This window comes from Tupaia chinensis, unplaced genomic scaffold, assembly GCF_000334495.1.
Source record: "Tupaia chinensis unplaced genomic scaffold, TupChi_1.0 Scaffold000117_2, whole genome shotgun sequence".
NCBI lineage: Eukaryota > Metazoa > Chordata > Mammalia > Scandentia > Tupaiidae > Tupaia > Tupaia belangeri.
The window spans coordinates 10308759-10323189 of NW_006159583.1; the positions used below are offsets into that span (position 1 = coordinate 10308759).

At 43.0% G+C, this 14431-nt stretch overlaps 1 protein-coding gene across 2 annotated transcripts in view; it reads right to left on the bottom strand.

Moving 5' to 3' along the window:
- Positions 1 to 378: 378 nt before the first annotated feature.
- IL20RA (interleukin 20 receptor subunit alpha) overlaps positions 379 to 14431 on the bottom strand; it is a 44037-nt gene continuing 29984 nt past the window's right edge. The window contains exons 3-7 of one of the 2 annotated variants that reach the window (XM_006144354.1): positions 12407 to 12585; positions 10426 to 10601; positions 8874 to 9018; positions 3996 to 4135; positions 379 to 1273 (exon numbers count right to left, since the gene is read on the bottom strand). In XM_006144354.1, the coding sequence (XP_006144416.1) occupies positions 461 to 1273; positions 3996 to 4135; positions 8874 to 9018; positions 10426 to 10601; positions 12407 to 12585 (1453 nt within the window). In that variant the 3' untranslated portion in view covers positions 379 to 460. The remainder of the gene's footprint in view (positions 1274 to 3995; positions 4136 to 8873; positions 9019 to 10425; positions 10602 to 12406; positions 12586 to 14431) is intronic. The other variant, XM_006144355.2, reaches the window with a different exon arrangement.

The window sequence follows — 14431 nt, forward strand, 5'->3', positions numbered from 1 at the left end:
GATTCCACATGGATGACAATGCAATTTGAGTCCCTGACCCAGTGGCTTACAACATATGCTGGGCAGGCATGTACATGCGTGTCCAAAACCTAGGGAGAAGAATGGGTGAGAAGGGACTGCTATGTGACCATCCCCCCTGGGGGTGTGATTTCTCACTTTCCCACTTTCTCTTGCTCTCTCTTTCTTTAAGGGTATGTGCCCTATAGAAAAATAAAAAAAAAAAAAGTGATGATTCAGCTGCTGTATTCTAGGTGGCCCAGCCATCAGACCCACGTGCACAAGCCAACCACTGCTGGGAGACAGGACAAGAGAACAGAGAGAAGAGATAAGTAATTCTCACAGACACTGTTGAATCTAAATCAACTTCTTTCACCCCAAGTGCTTTATTGTTGGATCACTGATTTGTCTACACTCACGATGCCTTGTCATGGCGGGGGTGTGGGAAAGGCAAGCTCTGGCTTTAGTTTTCCATTTGTACATACAGCCCCCACTCCTCCATGAACTGCGTGAGGTAGGTTTCATTCTCCTCTAGGGGCTTGTCCGGAGCCTGCTCCTCATAGAGTGTAGACAAAAGGCCCTGCTCCGTGAACCCACCATACTCAGAATGCCCCCAGCCCGCTGAGTCCTGCTCAAGGTTCGATAAAGAAGGGATGTACAGCCTGCCAGTCCGAGGGTCCCAATCAACCAAGGTCATGGATGGCTCCTGCTCTGGCTCCTCTTCTGAGTCTGCGCCCTCCTGAGTTCCGTGGTCTAAGTCTCTGAGCTGAGGGCTGTATGAGGACAGGAAAGCTTGAGGGCTCAAGTTTGCTAAGGCTGCCTGTCGCTCAAGTACTTTTCCCTGTACGGACTCCTTCTGCAAAGTGAGCTCTTGATCTTCAGGCCTCGCCCACAAGTCAGTAGTCCTTACATCATGCTCATATTCAATGGTCATGTTACCTGTGGGTATGGGTATCGTTCTGAGTAGAGGCTCCTGCTGGGCTCCAGAAGCACACCGGGTGTCTTCCACTGAGTCAGAGGAAATCTCCAGCAGATGGGATGCATACCCCAAATGCTGCACCTCCGCTTCCTCTTGAAGGGTCCCCAGGGTCCTGCCTGGCTCCCCAGCGCCAGGGTTGGAGACGTCACCGTCACCATGGCTGCTTTTTTCCAGTGTACTCATATCCTTGTGCGCAACTTTAGAATCATCCAAAATACTGAGGGTGATAAAGTTAATCACGACCTTTTCAGCAGGTACAAAGAACCTTTTGTCAAAGTCATTTCCATAAATCAAAATCTGTAAAGAGAGGGGAAAAAAATGGTTTTCACCTTTTTGCTGGAGAGAGACATTCAAAAGAGTTGTTAAGTAGAATTTACGGTGGGTGTCAAAGACTTGCCCTTTCCAACCTGTGAAAATAAAGTTATGCTTGGAGTATACAGAAAACCTCTCTCACTGAGGGCAGAGACCCAAGACACACAAAACACCTGTGGAAAGGAACGGCAGGTATTTATCTAGTCTGGGGCTGGGGATTTTGCTGCCCCTCCTCTGACTGGCTGAGGGAATTCAGGGGAAGCCCTTGATTTCTTAAACCTTGTTAATGCTTTACTATCAGAATCTCAGGGCCAGCAGGTGGTGTAGTGGTTACAACACTGGACTCCCACATGCCGACCACAGTTCAAGTCCTGGATCCAGTGTCTTGAAACTCACACTGGGAGTGTGCACGTGCGTGCCCAAGATCCCGAGAGGAGAATGGAGGAGAAGGGATTGTGGTGTGGCCATCCCCCCTGGGGGGTGATTTCTCACTTTCCCTCTCACTGTTTGTCTCTGTCTTTCCGATTAGCACATGGACCCTATGGCAAAAACCTTAACAATGACAACAAAATCAGAATCTCGGTCATGTGAAGAGTGGCAAAGACTGAAACACAGTTTATTGAATTGTTTTGCTATCTGCAGTCCCTAGTCTACTAGGGACTTGTCAATAAGCCAAGGTCACTTGATTATATGCAGGGACTTCAAAAACTTCAAGTACAACTTATTTTGGTGTAAAAAAATTTCTAAATCCATACTTAAAAAAAAAAAAGTATTTCCATGAACTTGTTGAAAACTTTGTGTACTGTGGACACAAACTGTGGGTGGGCATGGAAACTGGATGTGGAATGAGAAATAAGCACAAGAGTAGAGACGGTCAAACCACCAAACCACCCTAAGCATGCTATCATATGGCCCCGAAGGGAAACTCATTGTCAGTTCGTGGCAGACAGAGAAATTCTATGTCAGGGAAGCCCATTTAATATTAAAATATTGCCGGCTGACCCTTTAGAGCAGTGGTTAAGCTGTACAGAGGAGGCTGGGTCCCCCATGGTCAAACAGGGTTCAATCCCTGCCCTCACACCTTACATGCTGGGTGTGGAAGGGTCCTAGGTGTGATGGGATGGAGAACTGGAGGACAAAGAAGGCAGCATGACCAGACCCACTAGGTGGTTCTCTCTCTCTCTCTCATATGCCTTCTGGCATAATAAAACAAACAAAAATAGCAATATTGCTGTGGCATAGAAGGTGCCTATTATTTTAAAGAATGCTGGTGATGTTATTTTAGAATCTTCATTGTCACCCATAATGTGATTTCATTCAGCATTAGAAAGCAGGCCTTCAACCTCATTGCTTTATAAATTTTTAGAAATAATTATTTTATTTAACTTTATTTTTAAATTTGACGGGGGGAGGGAGGGAAGAGAGAGAGAGAGAGAGAGAGAGAGAATGCAAGCCACTAAGTCTGGTACTCGAACTGCTGTTGGCTATGTGGGTTCAGCGTCCTTAATCACCACACCATCTGCTGACCCCAGTTTTACAAATTTTTAAATTAGAACAAAAATCACATATGATGAATTCTTCTGTAAATTTCCATCCCTAGGCCATGAAGGCGCTAACTCAGAAATCCAAATACAGGCAGAATAACAGAAAGATTTGGAAACTGAACTAGCAGTACATAATACACAATGTGTGCATTGTGTACTCATGCACATGAACACATCTTTTAATAATTGAAAATCCAGAGAAATGATTTTACTGTTAAAAATACGCTCAGCCTTTTGGAATCCTTCAGCAGACCCTCAAGTATCATAGAGATTATTTCTTCTATTGATACTTATCTTGTTTCTTTTTGCTGTGAATGAATGAGGCCTGCCCAGGGTCCTCCTAAGTATTATACAACTTTATCTTTAGCCTCTTAGATTCCTGTCTTCTCTACTCTGGACAACTGTCACAGTCTCCTAGCTGTTTTTCTTGTTCCCAGTCTGATTCTCCCTAAAGTTGTCCTAGAACTAACATCTGGTTGAATCTAAAACTCTGTATTGGCTATGACATCCTGACTTAAAATCCTATGGAGACCTTTCTTTGCCAGCAGAATAAAGCCCAAACTCCTTGGATTAGCACCTGGTAGGGCCAGGTGATGCCTAAATCCCCCATCGCCTGGCCCTACCACCCACTCCCCAGTCCCATCTTCCATAGCTCTTCATCAGGAACTTTAAGGTGTGGCAATATGCCGTGGCTTCCCACACATCTCCTCACCTTCCCCCTGCTGTTTCTTCCTCCTGCAGTACTCTTACTCACCTTCCATAACCAAGCCCTGGCATGAACTGATCTCCATGTACGGTTTCAGGGCCCCCCCTGCACTCCCAGAGTCCCCAGTGCTTTCATCTTAGCCCCCGTGTATTATTTTGAAGTTCTAATCCTCGAGTAGAATTGAACTTCTAGAAAAGCAGGATCATACTTCATTTATCTGTATATCCCAAGATACACTGTATAATTTTGTCATTAAATGAAATGTTTTCAAAGTCAAGGAATCTTTATCTTTGGTTATGTTAACACACTAATCTAGTGCTGAAAAGTGTTTCCCAGTTTATCAGCTATTCATCTCCAAATTCACTGTCTTCTCTGGCACCGTATCTGTCCCAGAGTCTCCTTTTCTAGCCTTCTGAAAGTGTGTTGTTAAAAGACTCCTGCTACACTGAGCACTCACCAGGTTTGCTGGGTGTTTCTCTTTGCTGACGTGGACATATCGGTAGATGGAATAGGCCATCACAGAAACAAGAAACACGGTAACGGATATGGGCAGAACATACCAGAAGATGATTTTAATCTTTAACGCTGATGTTTGATCTGTTGAAAAAAAAAAGAGGGAAGAGGAATATAAGGTTGTGATTTGGTGTGCTGGGAAAACACTGGCATTATCAAGAGGCTTTGGGTAGGTCACTACATTTAGGAACTCAGTTTTTCTCACCTGTGTGTTGAGAAGCTTGAGCTAAGTGTTGTTAAGGAGTCTCAACATTCTTACCCTCTCTGATAATACAAGGGTTTTTTTTTGTGTGTGTGTGTTTTTAATTTTTATTTATTATTTATTTATTTATTTTTTGGCCATTGGGCGTGTGTGCTCACCCGAGAAAGAGAGAGAGATAGTGAGAGGAAAAGCTAGAAAACATTCTCCAGGGGTGATGGCCATGCCATAGTCCCTTTTATTCCACTCTGGGATTTGGGGTACATACGCACATGTTCCCAGCATGATTGTCAAGCTGTCGGGTCCTGTACTCAAACTGTAATCGACCACTTGGGAGTCCAGCATCTTAACCACTATGTCATCTGCTGGCCCCGACAATCCATGGTCTTAAGGAGTCATCTGAATGCACCTCAAGCCTTCACAGTAAGGATACATCAATAGTCTAACTCAGCAGATATTCCAACATCTTATGTTGATCTATAAGGTTCATGCTGGCTTGTATATTGGAAGGGAAGTGTGTCTGATCATTGAGAAACTCACAGAGCTTTAAACCAACACACAAAACCCTCTTGTGAAGATCCCATTAAGCTGCCCCGCTTTCCGTGCCACTCATTTAACTCATTATTTTTCTTATACTCAGTAGAGAACAGGAATGTGTGGCATCACCTTTTATGTGATGGACAGAGCCATTCTTGCACTGGTTAGTACACTTCCTGGGTAGGGCTGAAGCTTGGGGATCTGTATAGGGAGGTGGATGAACCGGGATGTGCCGAGAGCGGCAGCTACTCCCTCCCAGGTCTGCTGTGCCATAGGCTCACAATGGGCAGCTGTCCATAGAGGAGTGAGAAGACCTGGTAAATAGTTTAAGGAAAAGCAGCCCTGGCTGCCACTGACCAGATTATATGGCTGATGACTAGGGCGCATCATGGCTAATTTATAATTGCTCAACTACTATGGCGTATCTGGAATTAGTGATAATTAATTTTATGTGTCACCCTAGTTAGGGCACAATACCCAGGTATGTAGCCAAACATTATTATAGATTTTTCTGTGAAGATATTTTTTTTAAAAGATGAGATTAACATTAAATCAGTAGGTTTTGAATAAAGCAGATTGCCCTCTATTATTGTGGGGGGCCTCATCTATTTAGTTAAAGACCTTAATGGAATAGGACTGATGACTCCTAGGAAAAGGAAATTCTTTAATGTAGCATAGCACCTTTAACACAAATTATAGTACCAATTCTTGCCTGGGGTTCCAGCCTGCTGGTCTGCTCTGTAGCCTAATCTATAGATTTTTGTCTTACCAGATTTCACAACTGCCTAAGCCAACTCCTTAAAACAAATAAATCAATGTCTCTGTCTCACTCTTTCTCTCTCTGTCTGTTTTTACTGGTTCTGCTTTTCTGGAGAATCCTTTCTTTTTTTCAAGTTTTATTTATTTATTTTGAGAGAGAGAGAGAGAGAGAGAGAGAGACAAAGAGAGAGAGGTACTCTTGATAGCATCTTGCCATGCCACAATCCCCCGCAACCCTCTAAGCCAGCCAGAATTCCAGCATGGCCATGGGCATACCTAAGTGTGTTTAGGTCAACCCAAGATCCAAACCCTGGGTCTTCCTATATGGACCCAGCATCCTGCAGTGGAGCCCTAGCACTTATGCCACTGCAACTGGTTTGGAGAATCCTCATATAGCAGAAGGAACAACGTTAGCACAAATGACAAAAGGCATACACACTAATAAAAGCAGCAGGAGTGTCACGGGAGCACTCTGACCCATGTGAACACTGGATGCTCTTGATGCCTGGACCCTAGAGAAAGCAGAAAAGTCACCATCCATTAACTCTCCAGTTAGAGACTGGAAACAGATGTGCATGCATAGTGAGGGTGGTCAGCCACAGCTGGCAGGCAAAGTCCCGTCTAAGGGTCCAGTTGCAGGCGCCTTTACCCTAACCAGTTTGTGAAGAGCACATTGGTTTCCAGGCTCCACACAGTGGTGTGCCAATACGGCAGCGCTTAATACAATCCCTGGCCCCTGGACTGAACCTGTCCTAATTAAGAAGAATCATGACACGATGGCATTTAGTGCACACTAGCCCACGTTTGCCACAATAAACCTAAAATGCTGCATCTGTATTTCAGAGATTGGGGGATGAAGGAAAACAGAAAAATTTTTCAAAGAATAGTCCAAACTATTTTTAGAAATTGGGGGGGCGGGGTCCTCAGAGTTGTCTTGGCAAGGTATCCCTAGTGATCTACCAGCTGAGATATCATGGGAAAGCTCAGAACTGGAAGTAGTGTCCCTTTATTTTGTTACCTTTCCTAGACTAGGCCAAGGGGTAGGGCTCCATCTGCTTACCGGGAAGGATTTAATTTCATCTGCATTTTAGTTGCTTTCATGCTGCCAACTGCATAAATGATTTTCCACTGCAAACTCATTCCTGCCATTTGGCATGCATCAAGCTGTTGGTAAACACAGCACTTTTTCCAAATCCAAAAATGATTTCTTCAATCTGCTTTGCTTGTGCTTGCTTGGCATCTTAGTTGTATTTGACATATGATAGAGAACTCTTCATTTGTGGGACCAGTGGATGGTGTAATGGCTATATCACTGAACTCCCATGTAGTCGACAACAGTTTGAGTCCTGGACCCAGAGGCTTAAAACTCACTCTGGGCACATGTGTGTACATGCCCAAAATCCCAAAAGGAGAATAGAGGAAAAGGGATTGTGGTGTGGCCATCTCCCCTGAGGGGGAGGTGATTTCTCTCTTTCTGTCTCTCTGTATCTCCAGCCAGTGCACACACCCTATAGCAATCTCCCTCAAAAGAAGAAGAAGAAAAAAAAGGAACTCTTCATTTGAAAGAAAAGGTATGCTAAGAACAGAGGTTTCAAAACAAAGCTTTGTGCTGTACGTGTAAATTCATAATATTCCCTACCTTTTCCCTGGGATAGTTTCATGATGAAAGGTGAGGGACATGAGGTAGGAGGAAGGCAAGGGTTAAGGATCCCTGTTTGTAGCTGGTGTAAAACCAAGGCATGGAGTAAGAAGTGTGAGCCTCTGTCTCTAGCCCATGTCTGGAAGAAAGACGCTGAAGAATAATGGATAGCAAGCCGTTTGATGTGGAATTTTTCTCTCAGTTTTCAAGTTTTGAGTTCAAGCTCATCTCACCCTGGAAGTAGAAAGGTCAAACGGAAGCCACACTCATAACTCTGTCTCCTAACAGGAGTGGGTATCTCCAGCCACAGTTCTCTGGTAGCCTAGTTCAGAAAATGCGAGGAGACAAATCAAAGGAAGGGGGGTGGGGGGAAGTACCTGTGAGAGTGAGAAAGTAAGTACTTATTTGCTGATCCCAGGACCTTATGCAGCCAATGCTATCTTTGCTTTTCTTCCTCTTGAAAGTTTACTCATTCGTTTCCTCCATGAGCAAGAGAAAAAGAGAGAGAGAGAGAGCACCCCCAGCAGAGTCTCAACACCATGATCCAGCCCCCCAGACTCAGCCTCAGCCCTGAATCATGAGCATGAGTGTGCCTGGTGGATTCAGAGAAGTCTTTGGATGCAAGCCTGCAACCTCCCCATGTCAGTCAGCCTTGCAGTACACCATCTTTTACTGCTGACCACCATTCAAGCTCGGTAAGTAGTAACTGAACACCACTTTACAAAAAAGGTTATTTATTGGGGCTGGCAGGTGATGAAGTGGTTGTGGTGCTGGACTCACATATGGCTGACTGTGGTTTGAGTCTTGGACCCAGTGGCTTAAAATTCATACTGGTTGTGTGTGCATGCATGCCCAAAATCCAGAGAGAAGGGATTGTGGTATGGCCATACTCATGGCCACTCCCCAGGGGCTGATTTCTCACTTTCTCTCTGCTTCTTTCTTCTGTGTCTCTGGCAAGCACACATGCCCTATAACAAAAATCTCTCTCTCTAAAAAAAAAAAAAAATAGTTTGTTTCTTCCATAAATGAGAAAGACAATGGTGGGAAGGTGGTGGTGGAGAGAGAGATATACCCACAACAGGATCTCCACACTGTAATCCTTCAGGCATGATATAATCCAATATAGGCATGTGTACCTGGCCTATTTAGGAAGGTCTCTGAACACCGGCCTGGAACCCTCCCAGTGGGTCAGCCTCACAGAGCATTGTGTTTCCACCACACCATCATCCAGCCCCATTCAATGCAACTTGAAGAGCTTATAATTTAAATTCTCAAGGGGGATCCAAAACAAATTCTTCTTTAAAGTGTTTTTAAGACAATGCTTTGTTTCTAGCAATAGAATTGTCTGATGTCCTTGAAGACCATAGAACTTTTATTGATCAGAATGATTATGATTTTAAATGAGAAAAAAGGTCCAGGTACAAGTTCCTTATCGTTATTTTACAAGACAGGAAGCTGTGGTTCAAAACTGCTGGCAGCTAACTCAGAGCCAGAAGGGTACACACTCGCCCTGTCATTGGCCCGGCTCAAAGGCAGAGTCTCAGGTTGACCTATGCATTTCTAGTGATGCTGTTTCTGCCTTTGCCTCAACTTGTTTGTTAGACATGAGTTTGTCAAAGCCTTGTCTAAACTGCTCAACTTCTTTTCAGTTTATCAGATTACCTTCCCGAGATATTGTTAAGGCTTACCTTTCGGAGTACTGATGCACTGCTTTTCGGAAGGCTGAGCAAGGCGAGGGGGGCCCGGGATGAAGGAGGCCGCGCGTACACAATACAGTGTGTCTGGCTCCAGCCAGGTGAGCACCAGCGTGTGGTTGGTCACACACTGGGACCACTAGGACAGGACATTGCAATCAGTGGTTAGACCCAAAGATCTCGGGGATCACCCTGGACAATTAAATCTAGAAGGAAATGAAAGACTGAGATACCACTGAATTTTCACTATCACTAGATAGTAGTAGCTCTTTTTTCAACAACAGTTTCAGAACACCCTTTTCCTTCAGCTTGACAAAACATGGTCAGGATTGGAACGATTCTAACCAATAACACATGGCTGGCTTTCTTTCTTTCTTTCTTTCTTTCTTTCTTTCTTTCTTTCTTTCTTTCTTTCTTTCTTTCTTTCTTTCGTTTTCTCTCTTTTCTTTCCTTCTTTTAAGTTCTTAATTTAGTTTTTGGTTATAGGGCATGTGTGTTTGTCAGAGAGAGACAGAGAGAGAGGGAAAGTGAGAAATTACCCCCTAGTGGGGATGGCCATGCCACAATCCCTTCTTCTCCAGTCTCCTCTCGGGACTTTGGGCAGGCATACACATGGCACCTGGTGTGTCTTTTTGCTGCTGTGTCCAGGACTTGGACTCTGCAGTCAGCCATGTGGAATCCAGCCACTTTAGCCACTGCACCACCGCTGGCCCACCTTGCTAACAGCTTTCATTTTCCTTCTTGGAGAGTGACTGACAGATGTTACACAGGTAAGTGTCTCTACCAAGGGGAAGTGCACACTCTACTCTCCAACACCAACTCCACACCCTGCTAAAGAAACTCTGTAATCAGTTCTGTAAATCTTCTACACATCAGCTTCAAATGCATCTTGTGGACATCTCTTTTGTATATCACATTTTCCCAGATTCACAAGTAGAAAATCAAAGATGCATCATACTGTTTGTTTCAGCATTAGCCACAAAAGGCAGTATAGGTTGAACAGCCCTTATCTGAAATGCTAGGGACCAGAAAGGTATCAGATTTCAGATTTTAAAATTTAAAAATTTTATTTTGGGATGTTTACCTATACATAATGAAAAATACTAGGGATGGGACCCAAGTCTGAACATGAAATTCATTTATATTTCATATATACCTTATAAACATAATCTAAAGGTAATTTTATACAGTATTTTAAATAATTTTTCACATGAAACAAAGTTTGTTTAAACCATCTAAAAGCAAAGGTCATGTTAGTGCTTAAAAATTTTGGACTTTGAGGGGCCAGTAGGTGGCATGATGGTTAGAAATGTTGGACTCCCACATGGCTGATGGCGATTTGAGTCCTGAACCTGGTGGTTTGCTTTCTCACTTTCCCTCTCTCTTTCTGTCTGTTTCTCTCTGGTAAAATTAAAAAAAATAATAATACTAATAAATGAAATCAAACTAATTATTTAAAAATTTTTGGAGTTTGGAGCATTTTGGATTTTGAATTTTTTCAGATTAGAGATGCCCAATGATAAATTCCATTCCATGTCAGGCTTACCATTTTATGTGACTTTGTATTATATACAGACACATTATACTTCATATTGGAGAATATTTGTTGCATTGAAACAGAACTATCCTCTGGATTTCTTTTCCATTTCTCTGGAGGCTTCAGGACAATAGAAATGGACTTCTCACCAGTAGTCAGGGCAACCTCTGGTGGGCCTACTTGTGCTGAAAGGGAAGGGAAGAGGACATTATTATGTTCAGATGTAAAAATCACCTTAGATAATGCTGCGATATAATCCTACTTGGATCAAGATCCTAAAACACACCCTTTTACAGCCAATGCCTCAAAATATATTAAATATAAGGTAAGACCAAATTATGCCAAACTTTGAAGCAATCATTTCACATATCCTGAGGAATATTAAAATAGTAAATTGAGTATTTACTTAGTTCCTAGGCATATGAATAATGGTACTCGATGATGGTAAATACAATTAAAAATGTGACATGGCTTGTGACTTGAAAAGTAGGTGATAAATAATGTTAATGTGATCTGATAAGTGGAAAAATAAGAGATGGAATTAGAATGATCTAGAACAGAGGCAGTAAGCTTTGATCATAATAGTCCAGATGGTAAATATTTTAGGCTCTGTGGGCCATATGATCTTTGTTATAACTACAGTACTCCACTCCCACGGTAGAGCAAATGCAGTTTTAGGTAACTGTGTGAATGATGAGCGTGAACTGAATTCCAATAAAACTTTATTTATAAATGGATATTGAAGCCTGAACTTCATGTAATTTCCACATTTCACAAAATATTCTTTTGATTAAAAAAACTATTTTAAAATGCAAATATCATGCTTAGCTTTTCGCCTATAGAAAAAAAAATGTGGCCTAAGGGCTATCGTTTGCTGACCTCTGTCTCTGATAGAAGAGCGCTGAGAAAGGCTCTAGTCCAGGGTCTAGACTTCATCATGGCAGCCCTGAGTGAGTCCTTCATGGCTGAGTCAGCCTCAGATGAGTGGATGGTAAAATTATAAAAGCAAATATGAGGAAGATGTTGTCTTAAGTTTGAGTTATAGTTAGAAATTACACCATTACACTGCTGACTAAAATAAAAAGAGACTTGGTCAAGTGACAGAGACAATCTTTAATCAATCTGTGGACACATAATGATGGTTCATAAACCCACAACATTTAGATCTATTAGTTGTTCTTCATATTAGACAGACTCTACTAAACAGTAAAAACAAAATCAAAATGTTGTATTATTGGCATCTAGCATCAGGGCTGGATTTGGGAGAGATCTTTGCTTTTTCATTCTAAAGATGAGACTCAGACCCAGAAGGACGATGTACCTTGGACTGGCCACTGTGCCAAGTACCTAACAGAGCTAAGCAGAACATTTTCCTCTGGGACGAAGCTGTGATGAGGCTGAGACTGATTATTTTTTCAGGTTTTTGCCATAGAGCATGTGTGCTCACTGGAGAGAGACAGATGAAACAGTGAGAAGGAAAGTGGGAAATCAGCACCCCCACCACCAAGGGAGATGGCCACCCTGCAATCCCTTCTCTTCCATTTTCCTCCTGGGATTTTGGGCATGTGTGCACACGCATTGGCATGATTTTCTTTCTTTTTTCTTTTTTTTTTTTTTTTTGAGAGGTTTTTGCTAAAGGGTGCGTGCATTTGCCAGGGAGACAGAGAGAGACAGAGAGACAGAAAGTGAGAAATCACCCCCCAGGGGGGATAGCCACACCACAATCCCTTCTCCTCCTTCTCCTCTCGGGATCTTGGGCACGCATGCACACGCACTCAGAGTGAGTTTAAGCCACTGGGTCCGGGACTTGAACCACGGTCGACTACATGGGAGTTCACGCTAACTACTGGTCCCTTTGCATGATTTTCAAGCTGCCTGGTCTGGGACTTAAACTGTGGTCAGCCATGTGGGAGTCCAGCAACGTAACCACTACACCCTTATAACCCTAACTGATATTAATATATGTCCAACTGACAATTGCATTACTTACTTTCTAAAAAAGGATAGAATCGTCCAGTTTCAGCCCATTTCGAACAATTTGTCTCCCATATGGCCTTAACTTTGCCATAATATTGGTGTTCGTAGTCTGAAGTTTCAGCAGAAAGATCACAGTAGGTCCTACTAATATTTCTGCATTCATATGTATTCAGCCATTTCTTTTGCCCATATCTGCTAGGAAGGAAACTGTGAATTAATGATGAGGTACCCTGTATGCTTTACCAAAAAAAAAAAAGTCATTATATAAAACTGAATGGAACTTAAGACCTTCTCTTCAGCAAAACAAAAGCACCTGTCATTGAGATAAAAAAGAATCCACTTTTGCTGCCGGCAATTTTTTTCATTAGCTGTCAGGAACATGAGTCAGAGTTTCTGTAATCACCTTTCTTTTTTGTGAAGTACAATGTAGATAGTACATTTCAAAAGCATGCATTTTATTTTTAATTCTTTGGCTACAGTAGAATTTTTACATTGTTGTATGATCAGTTCTTCTTGTAATTACCACGTAAGTTTATTCCACCATGTATAGGCCAGCTTAATGGATTCTTTTTCTTTTTTGGGGGGAGGGGGTGGGAGAGGTTTTTGCTATAGGGCGCATGCACTCACCAGAAAGACAGAGACAGACAGAGAGACAGAAAGTGAGAAATAAACCCCCGAGGGCATGGCCACACTGTAATCCCTTCTCCTCTATTCTCCTCTCTGGATCTTGGGCACGCACACACGTGCCCGGCGTGACTGGGACTTGAACCGCGATCGACTACATGGGAGTCCAGTGACATAGCCATTACGTTAACTGCTGGTCCCTTAGCGTAGTGGATTATTTTAAGAAAAAAAGAGTTACTATTTTTTTTCTTGGAAGCAAATTTTTCTTGATATGTTCATAAAATGAAAGTCTAGGCCAGCTGGTGGCATGGTAGTTAAGGGGACTGAATCCCACGTGGCCAACCATGTGGTTCAAGTGTGGTTTCTCAGCACTGCTGTCTGAAAACTGCAGCAGGCATGTGTGTGCACACCCAAAATTCCAAGAGAAGAATGGGGGAGAAGGGATTATGGCATGACCATCCCTCCTAGGGAGTGCTTTCTCACTTTCTTTCTCTCTCTGGCAAGTGCACACATCCTGTAGCAAAATTTTTTAAGTCTGCAAGGCATCAAATATTCTGAGGAAAATTCACTAGGGTGGAAATGCTCGAATCTGCATTTTCAGAAATTGCCGTGATGATGATGGTATTGACTAGGTTGCTCATACTGACTTTTCCTTTCCTTTATTAAAAATAAGTAACCATAGCAAATAGGGAGGGGGGACACATTTTTTTTTTAGCACTTTTTGCATATGAGAGACTGAGGTGCAAAGAGTTTTAGGGGTAAGACAGTGGCACAAAGGTTATCCACATGGGAAGGCCCTGGATTCATGTCCTGAGGTCTCTTGTACATGGAGTGCCTGTGCATGTCTGTGAGCTGGGCTGGCTGAGATTTGGCGATGTCCTGCCTCGCCCATGAAAGAAAGGAAGGAAAGAAGGAAGGGAGAAAAAGTAAAGGAGTTTCAGTGTCATATAATGAGCCAATGAAAGAGAATGGTTGCACAGAAGGCTACTGACAGTATTAAAGTCGCAACGCTGGGAGATGAGACGCAAGTCCTAGAAAGCTACCTCTGGTGAGAGCATGGAGAATGTAACGGGGTGGGAGAGGCAGCCTGGGGAGCAGCTGGGAGGACACTACAATGGTCCAGGTGGGAGATGTGGGCGGCTTGGACAAGAACGGTGGTGATGAGATGAAGAAGGCCAGAACAAAAGCAATAAATACTAGGCAATAGGATTTGGTGATGTTTACAAGGGCTACGGGAAATGAACGTACTAAGGATGGTGTCTCGTTCCATCTGGGGCAGATGGTGGAATATTGGTAATGTTTACCAACATAAGGAACATGGAAGAGTGGGTTTGAGAAATGGGAAGCTTTTTTTTTTTTTTTTTGGAGAGATTTTCACTGTAGGGCGCGTGCGCTCGCCAGACAGACAGAGAGA